The sequence below is a fragment of a genome, unplaced genomic scaffold (genome assembly GCF_019419815.1).
Source record: "Pyrus x bretschneideri cultivar Hongxiangsu unplaced genomic scaffold, Pyrus_bretschneideri_v1 Contig8, whole genome shotgun sequence".
NCBI lineage: Eukaryota > Viridiplantae > Streptophyta > Magnoliopsida > Rosales > Rosaceae > Pyrus > Pyrus x bretschneideri.
In genome coordinates this window covers 7,254,046-7,270,274 of record NW_025999820.1, presented here as the reverse complement: position 1 = coordinate 7,270,274, position 16,229 = coordinate 7,254,046, and the positions used below count along the sequence as shown (strand labels likewise).

At 39.9% G+C, this 16,229-nt stretch overlaps 4 protein-coding genes and 1 pseudogene across 8 annotated transcripts; 2 read left to right on the top strand and 3 right to left on the bottom strand.

The window, feature by feature from the left end:
• Positions 1-152: 152 nt before the first annotated feature.
• On the bottom strand, positions 153-2,554 carry LOC103939206 (7-methyl-GTP pyrophosphatase). Of its 4 annotated transcripts, none has more exons than XM_009349263.3 (9): positions 2,402-2,554; positions 2,224-2,295; positions 2,059-2,133; positions 1,823-1,906; positions 1,313-1,382; positions 1,131-1,222; positions 907-948; positions 737-817; positions 153-416 (listed from the first exon to the last, which is right to left on the bottom strand). In XM_009349263.3, exons 1-9 carry the CDS (start codon positions 2,411-2,413, stop codon positions 345-347), a joined length of 600 nt encoding a protein of 199 aa, XP_009347538.2. In that variant the 5' UTR covers positions 2,414-2,554; the 3' UTR covers positions 153-344. The 4 variants fall into 4 exon arrangements, with proteins under 4 accessions (XP_009347538.2, XP_048431336.1, XP_048431334.1 ...); XM_048575379.1 differs by having other exon boundaries at positions 737-813; XM_048575377.1 differs by having other exon boundaries at positions 2,217-2,295; positions 2,402-2,459.
• Positions 2,555-3,733: 1,179 nt separating this feature from the next.
• Positions 3,734-6,603, bottom strand: LOC103932821 (protein RADIALIS-like 4). Of its 2 annotated transcripts, none has more exons than XM_048575380.1 (2): positions 4,407-6,603; positions 3,734-4,144 (listed from the first exon to the last, which is right to left on the bottom strand). In XM_048575380.1, the coding sequence occupies exons 1-2, from the start codon at positions 4,676-4,678 to the stop codon at positions 4,072-4,074; spliced, it is 345 nt and encodes a 114-aa protein (XP_048431337.1). In that variant the 5' UTR covers positions 4,679-6,603; the 3' UTR covers positions 3,734-4,071. The 2 variants fall into 2 exon arrangements, with proteins under 2 accessions (XP_048431337.1, XP_009340748.2); XM_009342473.3 differs by having other exon boundaries at positions 3,734-3,988; positions 4,407-6,576.
• LOC103932822 (pyridine nucleotide-disulfide oxidoreductase domain-containing protein 2) lies at positions 4,046-13,131 on the top strand. Its single transcript, XM_048575375.1, is given in 18 exon segments — positions 4,046-4,185; positions 9,173-9,492; positions 9,610-9,771; positions 9,886-10,048; positions 10,050-10,072; positions 10,183-10,240; positions 10,347-10,397; positions 10,556-10,638; positions 10,846-10,933; positions 11,048-11,089; positions 11,173-11,247; positions 11,402-11,470; positions 11,566-11,681; positions 11,762-11,874; positions 11,973-12,052; positions 12,227-12,347; positions 12,647-12,713; positions 12,829-13,131. Coding segments are annotated over 18 exon segments (1,782 nt in total). The 5' UTR covers positions 4,046-4,170; the 3' UTR covers positions 12,965-13,131.
• A 61-nt stretch (positions 13,132-13,192) lies between these two features.
• LOC103939204 (AP-3 complex subunit sigma-like) lies at positions 13,193-15,461 on the bottom strand. The gene is given in 8 exon segments (XM_048575376.1): positions 13,193-13,465; positions 13,569-13,660; positions 13,910-13,980; positions 14,373-14,469; positions 14,615-14,676; positions 14,837-14,879; positions 14,994-15,089; positions 15,091-15,461. Coding segments are annotated over 8 exon segments (609 nt in total). The 5' UTR covers positions 15,172-15,461; the 3' UTR covers positions 13,193-13,398.
• Positions 15,339-16,164, top strand: LOC103939214 (annotated as a pseudogene).
• Positions 16,165-16,229: the final 65 nt, after the last annotated feature.

The following is a 16,229-nucleotide window of genomic DNA, read 5'->3' as shown; positions in this document are numbered from 1 at the left end:
AGGTGGAAATTTTCACTTACAATTAGCCATGCTAACCAACAGAAGTGTGATAATTTAATGTGTTTTCATTAACATGTGCATCATTTCGAATCATTGTCAATCTACGATTTCAGCATCAAAGAGTTGAAATATCAATGACGTACGAGCGACCATCACCAAAATCATCATCAAAATGTTTAATGATGTGGTTAAAATAATTAAACAACCTCAGTTGAAGCGATTAACAACGGGTTTAAATCCCACAATTTAAAAAATGACCGGGTTAAGAGTTTGCGAAAATCGTAGATTCATCAGCCAGCTGACATGTTTCGAACAAGAACCCGCTCACCACTCCAAAACAACAGTTAGACTGCTTCCTGAATGAGTTTCTCTGTAAGTTCTTTAGGCAATCCCATAACCGTGTCAGTCGTCCCTATCTGCAGCAAACCAAATGAAGCACATTGCAAACAAATTTGTGAGAAGTTAGAATCCTTCACACCCTTGATGGACGGATCAAAAGACAAAGTATAAGCAGACGCGATGAAAAAAATATAGCAAGGCCAAAACTCGAGCATGTTTGGTTGCTAATTCACTTGGAATAAGAAAGAAAATTTAGAACCCATTAGCAAAGCGAACAAGGATGAAAGAAACGGTAGAAAGAAAGAGATAAAGACGACGAGGGGAGGAAAACTCTGTAAAGATGCATGAAGTGAATAGCAAGAGTAGACATGAAATAGAGAGATGAGAGAGAGCTAACCACTGCTTCTACAAACGGAGAAATCAATGGATGTTCCAGCATCAAACCACCAGCAACATTGAGCGTAATTCCCTCCTCTATCTGGCCAAACATCAGACTCATAAACCAGATTCAACAGAGAATAATAGTTCACAACGAAGCACCTAAAGTGATTTTGTATCCAAATTTACCAGGCTATGGATAACCTCCTCTGGTATGACATGAAAATAAACCTGCATCACGACATCAAACATATGCTATAATCCTTCCCAAACTAACCAATAAATTAAACGATATAACTATCGATCATCATTGTTGATTAAAAACTTGAACAAACAAAAAAGCTAGACAAGAAGGCTGCTCTTTAGCACAGGTCAGATAAAGAATGAGCTTTAAGCAGTGAAAGAACAAGTACCTCCGCTCTGCGCCAACCGCCTTTTCTTTTTCCGGTTTTAAGGTTGGTTACAAGTACAGATCCTATAACTTCTGCTTGACCGCCGGAATAGCCTGCAACCCATCCATAAAGACTTGACCACTACATATCCATTTGTGGTTTTAACAAAGGGAAAAAGATGGACAGTTGCCTTTGAAGCAAACCTTTGATAAACTTCCATGCTTCTTCCTTGCTGGATGGTTTTTCCCTTACTATCCCTTCATACACCACCACCTCAAAATCAATAAAGATTTTGTAGTGAGAAACAACCTTAACTACAAAACACATTCCCTACAAGAGAGATTCACTAAAAAAGCAAAACTGTTTCCGATGTTTTTACCGGTAACATGTTTTTTGAATAGTGAAAAGGGAGCTTTTATTGCCACTCCAAAATAGTCATCTCGTCTTGCAATCCACACTTTTTTGGAGTGCCAATAACTTCTCCAGGTGAAACGCCAATTAAGAATAGGATTTATGAGAGTCATGGTTATATGGGTCCACTAATACTGTGTGATTTCCATAATGTATGAGAAAGTAACACATATATTCCAGTAATCTTACTGCATTAAGATTAATCTGTTAAATTAATTAACATGAACAAATATATAAGAAAGTAACACATATTCACATGAAAAGTTGAAAAACATGAACAAATATTACTTATAAACGCATACCGTGTCTGCGGTAACCAACAGTGTTGCAGGAGCATCCCCATCCAATTGTCTATCACTTTGGAGCCTTGAAATAATGGCATCTGCCTAACAAAAAATAAAGGCAAAACACACTTCTATCGTAAAAATTGGCTTATGGGTTAGGTCAGTTGGCCATGACAGCGTTGAATTCAAATCCCGTTTAGAGTAGTTTAAATTATTGCTTTGTACCATAAAATATAAAAGTAGAGAAAACGTACTTTGGCCTCAGCTAAAACCATGACCAGTTCTTCAGGCTTATCCATCCTTATACTTTTTTCATCAATATCTGCAGTCTAAAACCCACACAACCAAATCAGCAACTTGAAAAGCTAATCCATTTAACCAAGAAAAAAGATTGATGCCTTGGTATAATTACAATGTACCATGACCGTGAACCGGTGTCCCATCTCCGCCAGTATTTGCCGGCGCGCCGCAGACGCCGACCCGAGAATTATCTGTCGCAAAAAAGATCAGAAATTGCTGCAAATTTTCACAGCTAATCCAACCGTAGAAGCTAGATTGGCGATGGGATTGTCATTTATTCGGGATTTAGCGACGAACCTGAAATGACATATTTGTTGTCCTGCGTTCACTTTCTGTTTCTGCTTTCTCGGAGAGAGAAGAACTTGCAACAGTATTGGGTATGAGTCTGCACTTTCTATTTTGGGCCTAACGGGTTCAAGCTGACCCGGTTCACTTCGGATTTTCAACCGAATATATCCTACAGAAGGAAACGACGTCGTATGTAGTCATCGCCGCCTTGGCGCCTTCTACCTTCTTCCCCAAGTCGTCGCCTCAGTTTTCAGTTTACCTCGTTTTTAACCTTCTCTCAGCTACTGCGCCCCTTGGTGCTCCAAACACTGCAACGATGTCGTCTTCGGGATTACACACAGAATTTTGAAATCAAGCGCGACGATGAGTTCTTGCAGCGGAAGAAGAATTTCGGGAGTGGCAGCTTCGTGGCGAATTTGAGGGATCACATTCATGAATTTCTTCATGCTTCAATGGACGAGCACAGAACTTGCTTGAAAGAGACAGTGCGGAAGGTACGATTTTACCCCCCCTCTCGTTTGCTTTGCAATGGAAGATTTATGTCTGTGAATTGTTGGGCAGCTTGGGAAATAAATTTGGTTTTTGGTCCAAAGCAGATGTTTGAAAGGGCAAAACTTTACAGAGAAAACAGTGGCGGCGGACCAAACGAAGGCGAAAAGTCCCTGCCTTTGCAAACAACTACAGATTAGGAAGATTTTGCAAGGTTTTAATTTTTATTTTTTGGGTTGCAGAGAAAAAGAGTAAGTGTAAGACAAATTTGATATCTTTATCTTAGCATCTGTATATGCTGTGTTTGAAACAAGTGTGTGATGAACGACAATGAAATGCTAGATGTGGGTATCACAATGACTTCATATTTCCTTCAAGGATATTGATATTCACACACCTATTTTTACTTCTCACACCCTTGTTAATTTTTGGTCATCTTCTTCGATTCATTCGATCAAACGGCCAAACGGCCGAAAATTGAGAGAGAGGTATGTGAGAAGTAACAATGGTGTGTGAATAACACTACACTTAATCAATTGCTAAAAATTGTCCATGGCCGTGTGAGTGACTGAAGGAGCAAACTTTTTTTCGATTGGAACAGTAGGTACTTGTTGGATGACATTGAATTTGATTTCACCGGTGCTACACTCAAACTTAGCAGTTTACATCCTTTATGATTCTGGTGTTTCATGTTAAAATTTTATTACCAAACTTAATGTAGTTAAGGATTTGGTAGCCACTACCCAGTTATAGTAATATGCTATTTAATGCCTCCTTTCTTTAATTTTTAATCTAAGATTTCTGCCCCCTAATCCCACCCCACCTTGTGCAACTAGAACTAAGATCATGTGCTAATAGTAGTACGTGCTTTCTTTAATTAATGATGATTATAAATAAATAAGCACTTGCATATGCAGAGATTCTTCCTTGTTACATGTGCAAACAAGACAAAGAAAAGTATTCTGCATCTAGAAGTTACAGGGAAAAGATCGGAGGGAATGGGAAGGGGTGCAGAGTTTGGTTAACTGCTAGATCCACTTCAAGAGGAAATTGGTGCTGTGTCTACCGCTGGAGGGCATCTTCCTTTAGAGCTTTAGGGTCTTTAGCCTGTAGAAGGTAATGGAAGTTATTATACACAAAGCTTGTAGTGTTTTCTGAGGTTAAGTGCTTTCTACTGTTGCAAATCTTCATCAATGAACAGATTTACTGCCAGTATATGAACAAAAGATATGAGCGACGTGCATGTTGATAGTGCAACTCCGCCTACTGAAGAGTGAGGTCAATGCAAAATGAAGAATGACAAGGTTAGTATCAAATTTTAGCCTGAAAGGTTCATGACCCTGCATTGAAATTGTTATATTTATATTTTAAGTATGGATTTAACACAGAAGTGAGTTTCGTTGATTGTTTTCGCTTATATATCTCGTGGACATACCTTAATGTCTGAATATGGTCAATTAAAGATTTAACAGCATTGTTTCTAGTCTTCATCTTATCAAGTAATAAGGAGAAAGAAGTGTATTACCTCTCTTCTCCACTGCTGATGTTGCTTTCTCCAACTTTCCTATACTTGGGAAGGGGAACTTTTCCTGACTCAATGCGGTTTATGTCCGCTAGAAGGATCTCATACTGCCTCTTCACTTCCTCTTCAGTCATCCCTCCAACAATTCTGGCTATATTACTCCAACGATCAGGGGTTTCCCTATCATATGTTGCCAGAGCGTTTTCAAACAATTTGTTTTGTTTGGCTGTCCAAGTTGAATTGGAGTGTGGGGAAGATAGCTTGCTAGGTGCCATTTTTCTGAGATATTAGAGCAAGATTAGTCGGGTGGAGCTCGAAGTGACGAGAAAGAAGTTTCGGTAGTATATTTTAAGAGAGATCGAATTTGGCCGATGAAAGGAAACGAAATTTAAAGGGAAAGCCTGAGGTTGAGAAACCGAATAGTACTCTAAGTCAAGAGATCATCAAAGAAGAGATCAAAGAATTACTGTTCGTGCAAATAAGGTGATGCAAGTTGGCAGACAAAATTTAAGGATATCATATTATAACACTTAATGTGCTTAGAATAAGAAGCAGAAACTAGAAACATAGGGATCTTTAAGACGGTCAATTGCTTTATTTTCAAGCTTTTTTTAATGATCGGAAGTACGATGATATAATATAATTAGTATATAAACATGTGGGATATCATAAATTACGACTTATATTAAATTGTTCTACTTCTAATCGCACTGACGCCTTTTATTATAAAATTTAAACACAATGTTGGGCTGTGCTGGTGGATAAGTAGGTACAAAAACTGTTGTTATAAACATGTGTATGTATGTATGTTTGCATCCTACGTTGTTAAGCATTTGTTTCCAAGACATTTCCACTTCTTAGCTCAACTCTTCCCCCATGTTTATGTCATTAGATAACTTCTTCCTGGTTTTCTGGAAGTGGCAGGATCACATTGTGGTTACTTACAAGAATCAAACCACTTTGTTTTCCTAGCTACCATATAAAATTTGATACACTCTAGTCCTACCTAAACATGTTCTAGTCACAGTGGACAAAGACTTCGGTGCATCGGAGTACTATTGTAGCGGTATCCCAAGTAAAAAAGGTATTGCTTTGTGGGAAAGTTAAAATGAATGAGAATGCATGATTGACTTGAAATGCCGTTACAATGGCATCCTCAGTGCAGGTAAGTTTCTATCCTCTTCCTCACTCTACAAACTAGAATTTGGTTTTTTGATTAACCAATGAGTTAAAAAAAAATCTTTGGAAGTGGTATGATTTGCATAGGGTTCCATTCTTGCAGTTGTCCAAAAATGGATACAAGAAAACTTTAAAAAATTGGTGTTTCTTTTGTCAAGCTGCAGGTCTATAATATATAATTTGATTAAGTGTGGAACAAATCTTTTAAATTAAACCCCATGTGAAATCCATGGAGCAAAGCATTAGTTTAATTAGTATAAGATAATCATGTTTAGGGAAGATTAATTGCAATTATGTGATAGGTCCTTTTGTGCTTGTCTTGGGGCAATTCCCCATGAAAGCATCTTTTGGCTTGACTAAACATGTGAAACTGGGTATGCTTAGCCCTGAAGGAATTTGAAAAAAAAAAAAAAAAAAAGGATGGAAAAGCAGCAGCAAATGAGGAAGATACTTAGCGCTTAAGAATTAGTCTTTTGATAAATTCAAACTCAACTCGATGAGAATGCAAAGAACATTTTCTAGCACGAATAGTTTGATTGAAATGAAAAGGTAGGTAGGTCTCGTTGATTTTGGGTACATGATGATTCTAAGGTATTGAATAATCAAGAGTGGGTTGTTTATCTCATATTGATTTATCGTCATCCGCATTCTTTCTCAGACTTATTCCTTTTATTCTTTTTGATCTCCACCTAGAAAGTAACGACACGCATGAAAAGCCAAAAATTACAATAATTTTACACTCATCTTCTTTATTTATTTTTATTTTTTTCACAAGAAGCGATAGTAAGTTTAACACACAATTACACAATTACAAAGGTTGTCGTATGAGTACATTCTCCTGTGGCCAATACGTTAATTTGTAGATAACCCGCACAAATAAGCATAACAGTAAAACTCCTAACGGCTACCACAAGCACAAACACCTCCGTACTACCACAAGTACCTTGACACAAATCCACCACAAAGATGGCATACGTATATCTAGGGGTGGGTTCAAAAAACCCAAAAAAAAGGGGGACCGAACTCTGAACCAAAATCGAAAGTTACGATCTCTCTCAAATTTGGTCCTCTGATTCTATCTTCGTAGGGTGTAGGTTTGTGGATGAGTTGTTGATCCAAAGGGCCGTTGGGGCTTGATCTAAGGATGAACAGATGATGAACGGATGAACACTTTCTTCAAGGGCCGTCGGGGCTTGATCTTGAATAATGGTTGTGTGGATTTCTTCAAGGGCTTTTGGGCTTGATCTTGAAGGTTGATGGGATGTGTGGATTTGTTTGTTGATCCAAGGGGCCGTTGGGGCTTGAGCTTAGGATGAACGGATGAACACTTTCTTCAAGGGCCGTCGGGGCTTGATCTTGAGTTGGTTGTGTGGATTTCTTCAAGGGCCGTTGGGGCTTGATCTTGAAGAAGGATTTGACGAAGAACGAAGAGTGCTTTCTTGATCCTTCGGGATTTTCTTGAGAGCTTTAGAACTCTAAGGCTTCAAGGTTTTGGTGTGTGGAGAAATGTATTTGTGAATTGGTTGATGCTTGATACCTTGATGGAGAAGCCTATTTATAGGCTTTGAGAATGAATCACCACCACAAAATATTTTTTTCCTTTCCAAGCACCATTGCCTAATTTTCCCACTTAATGCAATATTGAAATTGAAGTGGTGTAACTTATGGCCTAATTTCCCACTTAATACCATTTTAAACTTGAAGTGGTGTAACTTATGGCCTAATTTCCCACTTAACACCATTTTAAACTTGAAGTGGTGTAACTTATGGCCTAATTTCCCACTTAATACCATATGGCCTAATTTCCCACTTAACACCATTTTAAACTTGAAGTGGTGTAACTTATGGCCTAATTTCCCACTTAATACCATTTTAAACTTGAAGTGGTGTAACTTATGGCCTAATTTCCCACTTAACACCATTTTAAACTTGAAATGTGTATGTTTTGTCATTGCCCAAATGAGAAAAACTTGCTTTGATCTGTAATGGATTGAAGTGTGCTTGCCTTGTCATTGCCCAACATGAGAAGAAAAACTTGTTTTGATCCTCAATGGATTGAAATGTACTTGCCTTGTCATTGCCCAAAATGAGAAGAAAAACTTGTTTAATCCTTCAAGGGTATTTCTTCCTATTTTGTTGAGTCACACGCCATGTGTACAATTTGTACAACACGTGGCGTATGCCATGTATGCCTTGACACGTCAAAACTTTAATGCATTGGTGAACATTTGTTTTTTTTTTTTACTGAAATTTCGATGTCTACAAAAACAAAGGAACCAAACTGAACCGAAGTATTAAGTTCGGTTCGGTTTTGGTTTTGGATGACCAAACTGAATTCCTTTACACTTTATGAATGCATGCCAATGATGTTTCTTTTGTGAAACTTTGTTGCCAAGTTTGAAACTAAGCCTAGGGCTTTTTCAAGTAGCATACTTGGTTCAATTAGGGAGAATATTGCATTGGTTATAGAAGAAAGTTTTGGAAGGCTTTGAAACTTGGAATAACTTATCTATTTGTTTACTTTTTGAATGAATACATTGATTTTTCTTTGCAATTGAGGTTGTTGATAAAATAAGATTGGTTTATATGATCTTGTATATGTACAACTGCCTTCCCACTTTCCCCATTTTTTTTATTATTAGTCTACCAATGCAAGCCTCTTTTTTAAATTCTATATTAAAAAAAGATCAAGTTTTATAAAATAAAAAAAAACCAAAACCGAACCGAATAAAATCAAACCAAAAAAAACCGATTGAAAATTGAACCGAACCGAAGTTTTGATTTCGGTTTTGGCAAAAAACCAAACCGAATGAAACCGAACCCATCCCTACATACATCGAGACACATGCAAAGTCCTCACCGGCAAACAATACCACAAGTGAGGACACATCACTTGCTAGGCGATACATCACACGCTAGATGCGTACATACGAAACAAACACTGCTTCGAAAACGGAGGCCACCGTCGGTTCATGTCCATCGGTGGAGTCGTCTCCACTAGTGAATCGCATATGTAAAATTCAGGTTTAAACTCTCAATCAGCAGATGTCTTAGTTATAAGAAACAAGGAATCAAAGGATTTTTTTTTTTTATTCCAACAAGGTAAACGTACCATTCATTTAAACCTCTAAATGCGTTATCCATTATGCACCTGAACACGAAAGTGCACTAAAGTATAAAAGGCCTAGCCCAATGGGGACCAGGTCCGTCCCAGTAGTTTGGGTTGAGTGGACGTGGGAGGCCCAAAGGGGACTAATGGTCCAAATTAACCGTGTGATCCGCTCTCCTCCCTGTTTAAGGTAAACAATCAGAGACCGTTGATCGGTGTAAGGCCCCACAATGCATCAAACGGTTGAGGTTTGCACACTCTTGACTAACAGCAGCATTTCGTCTTGCTCAATAAACTGAAACAACACTGCCGTTAAACATTTGATTTAATCAAATTAATTACTGATGCTTACCAAGAAAACGACGAGGGCATTGCCTGTAAAGCACCATTTTAATTTTTAATTGCAACACTAATTCTTATTATTATACATGAAAATCTGATTAAGCAGATCACTAATCAGCAAGCACTACTACTAGTTTAGCCGGTAAGCAGTCAGCAAAAGCCAGACTCCCAGTCCCGTCCCACTAGAGACGAAATGTGGCGAAGGAGCTTTAGCAGCAGCACCGGGACCGCCGCCGCTACAACCGTGTTGAAGGACAAGAAATGGGACGCTCTCGTCATCGGCGGCGGCCACAACGGCCTCACTGCCGCCGCATACCTCGCACGCTCCGGCCTATCCGTCGCCGTCCTTGAGCGGCGCCACGTGATCGGCGGTGCCGCCGTCACAGAGGAGCTGGTTCCGGGCTTCAAGTTCTCTCGGTGTAGCTACCTCCAGAGCCTCCTCCGCCCCTCCATCATCAAGTAACGCCCACCACATCTGATCATTTCTTCAATTATCTGTTTGTGCGGTTTGCATCGTAGAAATGCTTGAATAATTTAATTTTCAACCAAACAATGCCTTGCGTCTCCCTCTAACAGGGAATTAGAACTGGCGCGGCATGGAATGAAGCTGCTGAAGAGGAGTCCTTCGTCCTTTACGCCCTGTTTGGATGGAAGATATCTTCTTTTGGGACCAAACAAGGACCTTAACCACTCTGAGATTTCCAAATTCTCCAAACAGGACGCCGATGCTTATCCAAGGTTTATACTTGTACTATCCGTAATCCGTATCCCGTATTCTGGATTCTGTATTCCGTATTCCGTATTCTGAAATCCATTATCTGTGTGTTGGTTTTGAATAACTTGATTGTACAGATATGAGACTCAGCTGGAGAAATTTTGTGAGTTTATGGACCCCTTGCTGGATTCAGCTCCTCCTGAATCTTTGCAATGCGAGTCATCTTGTAGTGTTAGTGATCGGTTCAAGAATAAGATGCACAATTCGATGTTTTGGGCCCGGTGTTTGAGACAAGCGGCCTGCCTTAGGCCAAAAGGACTTTGTGTAAGAATCATTCATTTTCCTAATGATGTTAGCTGAACCAGCATGAATTACTAATTGATTACCTAGTAAAGATTTAAGTTTTATGATTGTGTAATTATCGGCTTTGGCAGAGAGTTTATGGACCTTTTGTTATCCCCGGCTTCGAAGGTTTTGAATAACTGGTTTGAGGTGATCAAGTCATTTCTACATCAATGATTAGTTCAAAGTTCAAACCTTGTGAATTTTTATGCATATTAGTCATATCTACATGATTGAGTCATTTCACTTTTTACAGGCAGAAGTTCTGAAGGCAACCCTTGCAACGGATGCTGTAATAGGAACTACGGTAAGAGTCATTGGGAACGGATGGAGATTCATCGCTTATAATTTCTAAATACTTATCATACATACTGCACATTTTGTATTTTTTTTTTCTCGATAGGACTATCCTTCTATATTATTTGCATTGTTTAGTCACTTTTTCCGCCTCGGTTTCTTATGCAGGGAAGTGTACATACACCTGGGAGTGGATATGTTCTGCTACACCATGTGATGGGAGAAACTGATGGTGAGCGTGGAATTTGGTCGTAAGTTACTCCATTGCTTGCTTGACATGTCTCTGGCCTCTATTTTTCAAAATTAGTTTCACATGATACTTTGATAGAAATTATTGGATAAATGCGTTGTTGTTAGCATTCATATGTTATACTTTAGCTTGAATGTTTGTTTTAACAATTTTTTGTTTATCCCTATTTAGACTTTCTCCTAGTATTAAAAACCAACTTTCTGTACAGATATGTTGAAGGTGGGATGGGTTCAGTATCCTTGGCTATCGCTAATGCCGCTAAGGAAGCTGGGGCTCATATTGTAACATGTGCAGAGGTATTTATGTCCCAAAAGGAGCTAGGATTAGTTCATGTTTCAGTTCTCAAACTTTGTGCATCTATTGTCTGTCTGTATGACTTTGTAGATTATGTTTTCAATCTTGTTCTTCAGGTTCAGCAATTATTGATTAATGACTCTGGCACTGCGGACGGGGTTAGTTTCTTCTTGCTTCCTAAATGAGGTAGTCTTGAAACTTAAATCTAACTTGTTGGATATTGTTACATGTCTTGTTGTAGGTTTTGTTGACTGATGGCTCACAGGTGCATTCTTCGATTGTTTTATCAAATGCAACCCCTTACAAAACATTCAAGGTAAAACACCGGGCCTGCGTATGTAAATTCAAATATGTAGAGACGCCTTGTGCCGTGAGAAATTAGATGGGAATAATACCTGTGGAAACCTTTTAAAAAAACTTGTATTAAATGGATTTTAATCTATATTATAGGTTTCCATTATATGACACAGGAGTTGGTTCCAGATAATGCTCTTCCTCCTGATTTCGTCCGTGCAATTAAGTATTCTGATTACAGCTCTGTAAGCTCCCTTTATTCCTTCATTTTCTGTGTCATTCTTCTTAATTTTCCAATTATTATCTTTACTATAACTTGAGGTTACTTACCTATCTGCAGGGAACTACAAAAATAAATTTAGCGGTTGAAACATTGCCCCAGTTCAAAAGTTGCAATTTAGGTCATCCCGATGCAGGTCCTCAGCATGTGGGCACCATTCATATTGGTTCTGAGAGGTATGCTATTATCTCACTGTTTGGTTTATTTGGTTCCACATGCTGTGCTTTTTCATATCGTTTCCGTCTCTCTTCTAAAGCATGGAGGAGATTAACTCCGCCTGTCAAGATGCTGTCAATGGATTGCCATCGAACAGACCAGTTATTGAGATGACAATTCCCTCTGTACTCGACAAAACTATTTCTCCACCTGGTACATAAAACTACTTTGCCTTGATAATGTATCATATTGTCTCGTTCCTCATAGAAAGCATTCTAGTTCTCATATCGACATAATCCAACTCTTTGTAGGCAAGCATGTGATCAACTTGTTTATTCAATACACACCATATAGTCCCTCAGATGGCCACTGGGGAGATACTGTTTACAGAGTGAGTTTTTCATTCCTTCGTTTATCTTTCTTTTTCTTTCTAGACGAGGCATCAACTCTTTTTTCTTTCATTTTTGTTGCGACTTTACTTTTGATGGAATAATTTTGTGGTGACACAGAAATCTCCTCTCTGGGCCTCTGACTAATTCTTTCAAATGGCATGGTACCTTTACAGGAATCGTTTGCACAAAAATGTTTTAGCTTGATTGATGAATATGCACCTGGGTTTAGTTCATCAATTATTGGTTACGACATGTTGACTCCGCCAGACCTTGAAAGGGAAATTGGTTTGACAGGTACATCAAAACTCAAATCTTTGTAGAAATGTAGGCAGAGCCGCAGATGGTTCAGCCAAGTTTAGTTCACCATAAATGATATAAGGGCATTGCCGGAAGTGGCAGCCATTGAGCGTCACAGTACGGAGATGGGAAGTTTGTCATACAAGCTTGATTCAACTCAAAGTGTAGCGAAAGTGTAGAGTCAAAAGAGACCATGTATTTTCATCTTTCTATGCATAATCGATGAATTAGCTCATCATCTCAACATGATTGCAGCATCCAAAAACTCACACCGATTTGTAAATGTTTCTTGACAGGAGGGAATATCTTCCATGGTGCTATGGGATTGGATTCGCTCTTCCTCATGCGACCTGTGAAAGGATGGTAAATCTTCCAATGTATCCGATTTTGCTTGGGACATAAACTTCCTGCTATCTATGCCTTATGTTGCTTGTGTAAAAAGTCTATCTGTTTATGTTATTTTGGTATACACATACAGGTCAAATTACAGAACGCCACTGAAGGGACTGTATTTGTGTGGGAGCGGAACCCACCCCGGGGGCGGTGTGATGGGTGCACCCGGGCGTAATGCTGCACGCGTAGTTCTTGAAGATTTGAACAAGCCATTAAAATGATTTTGAGATTTGTGTCTTAACCAGGTACCAATCTGACTGGTTCCAATTCTTATGTTTCGGGTATGCCGAAATTTTCAGGCATTCCACATTATGTTTGTATCTTGTATCTTCATTGAACAATACGAGACTGCATTGTACCTGTTCGTGTTAATTATCTTTCGATACAAGCGATGTCTGAAAGACTCGAAACCAAAGAAACACATCTCAGCAGCTCAAGAAAACAGAATATATAATGCCGATAACTCAAGCTTGTCGCATGTTTCTTATTTTTTTTCATGTAAGTAATCAGCCATCCATCAAGCATCCAAATATTCACAAACATCGCACTAATATTGCAAGAGCTCTGCAGTGATTCCTATCAAAGAAGCTTTGGAGGCTCGGCCTCGGTGTGACATCAAAAGAGAACATTATAACAAATCAGTCAAAACTGCAAACTATCGACTCCGCCAGGCGGAAACAGATTTTGGGACCAGTGAGATGGCATTTGAGGCTGCTTCTAACCTGCACCAAAAGTTCAAATTAACATAAGTAATCAGACATCGAAATAGTCAGCAACAGATACAACGAAGGGGATAGGGGTAGGGAGGGGGAGAAGAGACACCACCTTGAGATTTCTTCGACGGCCTTCATAACTTCAGTTGAACTTGTTTCCAGCACTTGACCTCCAAAAATAATCTCATCCAATACGGTATGCATCTGAGAACGAAGAAGAAAACTAATTAAAGCACAGTTCAATGAAAATGGTTTCGCGAAGCAAGATTACGAATTTTATTCAGCTACAATTCCTAAACAATAATGATGTAATCTAACACCCACCCTTTTGTGCGACAACGTCAAATCATAAAGCAATACCAAATAATGTTTCACATTACTCGGAGTATCAAAGTACACGCAACAGATCACAAGTAAACGTTAGTCACAGCAAAACGAAGGGAGCATATTTACCTTGCTGTAATTGATCACCACGTCAAGCTCACATACATTTTTGAAGCATTTGTCCAATGTTTCCACAAATACTGAAAGGAATGAGAATCGAAGTAAGCAAATCATTCAATCAAAGCAACCCTTAGCACAAGCATTAACTTTGAGAAACAAGCTAATCATTGCCATGTTCGATCTTAACATAGGGAGGACGTGATAACTTAGTCTGTTGTTCAAGTCAGGACCATATACACAGTAATCCTCATTTCTCATGAGTCATGACAGCATTAACTGTAACCATAAGGTTTCTGCAAGCAAAATTCATCAACATTCCACTTTTCAACCGTAAAAACTTTCCCGATATCTTCTGATTTCAAACAAAATTGCAAACGATCAACTTGTGAATGCTCTTCAATGGTGCGGTATCTTGTGATATCGAAACCTTGCAATTCAGTAGCAGCTATATAACATGGATAATGCTAGGTACCTTGTATGAGGTCGAGCATGGCAAGCTCGTTTTCAGAGCTATCGAATACAAAGACGATGTACAAAGTTGCAAAGTGCTTGTACACAAGGCGAGTATCCTGCACAAGAAGGAAAGGATTCAGACAGCCGATTTGAATAACCGTCGCGGATACAAGGACTGTTTCTTATTCAAATTTTACCAAATTCAGATCATCCAGAAACTTTATAAACAGGAAGAATTTGAGGGAAGATTAGCCAATGTACCGGGCCGAAAATAGACTCAGCATCCACGAAATTGCTCACATTCTCACCTCTACTGGACAACACTGTGGAAAAGGAACATCAACATGAAAACCTAATTTGAATTTATAAAAAAAATCAGAACAAATTGAGAGGCAAGCTAAGCATCCACATTGATTTATGCAGTAAATAAAGCATAAATCACAGTAGAGAGAGAGAGAGAGAGAGAGAGTAGAGAGAGAGAACCTCCATGGACGCTGCGTATAAGTTCCTGTTGCTTCTTCACAGGCTGCCCTCAGAAATTGGAAAGCCAGCCATTTTTACACAACAATCGTAATAAGTAATAAATAAATAAAATTACAGAAAAAATAAATATTGAAAAATGGAAAGAGGAGGAGGTGACCTGAAATTCGTAGAACTTGGAAAGGCGAGGCTTCCCCTGCGTGTTTATCACCATCACCGATCGGATCATCTTCTCCAGAAATAAGAAATTTTTTTCTTTTTTCAGGGAATTTGCAGACTGCACAGATGAGAACTGGTTTGAGATCCATGCCGGCCTGGTCCCTTGTAATTATGTACATCGGTAGGGGCCTATTCGTAAATTCATGTGGGGACGCATTGCTGGAGATCCAAATCCGATCAACTTGGCGGTATAAAAAGTGTAAATATCAAATAGTGAGCCAAACAAGCCCTAGACCCTAGTACAATTGAAGTCGAGTCGCAACCAGAATCATCGGCGGCGGCGCATCATCAATGGCGGCTCAAGAAGGCGGTGATTCTGAAGACGATGCAATTCTGATCCCCGAGACCGCCACGCTCCTTCCATCGACTCAGCATTGCCTCCACTCCATCAACTCGGCCGGTCTTCATCCGGGAGCTCCGGTCTCAAGGCATCTCCTTCCAGCTCTGGCCGCCCGCCACCACGCTCCTCACACTCCTCGACGGCCACCGTCGTGACCCCAGCACCGGACCACTGGGACGCACACTCTCGGCGTTGGACTCGAGGCAGCGGCCTCACAGAATCCTCGAGCTCGGCTCCGGGACCGGCCTCGTCGGAATCGCCGCCGCAGCCACGCTCGGGGCTACCGTCACTGTAACTGACCTCCCCCACGTCATTCCTAACCTGTTATTCAACGTGGAAGCGAACGCTTCCGTATTGGCAGCTAACGGTGGGGTGGTCCACGTAGCAGCCGCTGAGGTGGGGGGAAGCGGCGGACGTAGAGAAGATTGGGCGGGAGTTTGATCTTATTCTAGCCTCGGATGTAGTGTATCACGATCATCTCTACGAGCCGTTGCTTAATACGCTGCGTTTGCTGATGTCAGGTGAGGCGGAGGAGGGAAGGGTGTTTGTGATGGCCCACATTGAGGCGGTGGAAGAAAGACTCGGCCTTCTTCAAGAAAGCCAGGAAGCTTTTCGAGGTGGAGGTCTTGCACGTGGACCCCCCGTGCCTCGGCTCCCGGGTTGGAGTTACCGTTTACCGTTTTACCGCCAAAAAGTCGAGTAGGAAAATGTTGAACCCTATTGACAATGCTAATGTTATTGCCTAACAATCAAATTCCATCTTAATTATTCTTGCGTTTTTGTTCATTGCACTTTATAAATTCTAAACGATTCTAAATTACTGGAGGAGAATTCAAC

Bases quoted from the DNA above. Each gene is read 5' to 3' on its own strand.
- LOC103932821 (XM_048575380.1), bottom strand. From the start codon at position 4,678: ATGGCACCTAGCAAGCTATCTTCCCCACACTCCAATTCAACTTGGACA. The intron at 4,145-4,406 runs GTAATACACTTC...ACTCTTCAGTAG, and splicing joins ATCAGCAGTGGAGAAGAGAG to GCGGAGTTGCACTATCAACA.
- LOC103939206 (XM_009349263.3), bottom strand. The intron at 2,134-2,223 runs GTACATTGTAAT...TGTGGGTTTTAG, and splicing joins GACACCGGTTCACGGTCATG to ACTGCAGATATTGATGAAAA. The intron at 818-906 runs GTAAATTTGGAT...ATGTTTGGCCAG, and splicing joins AGGAGGTTATCCATAGCCTG to ATAGAGGAGGGAATTACGCT.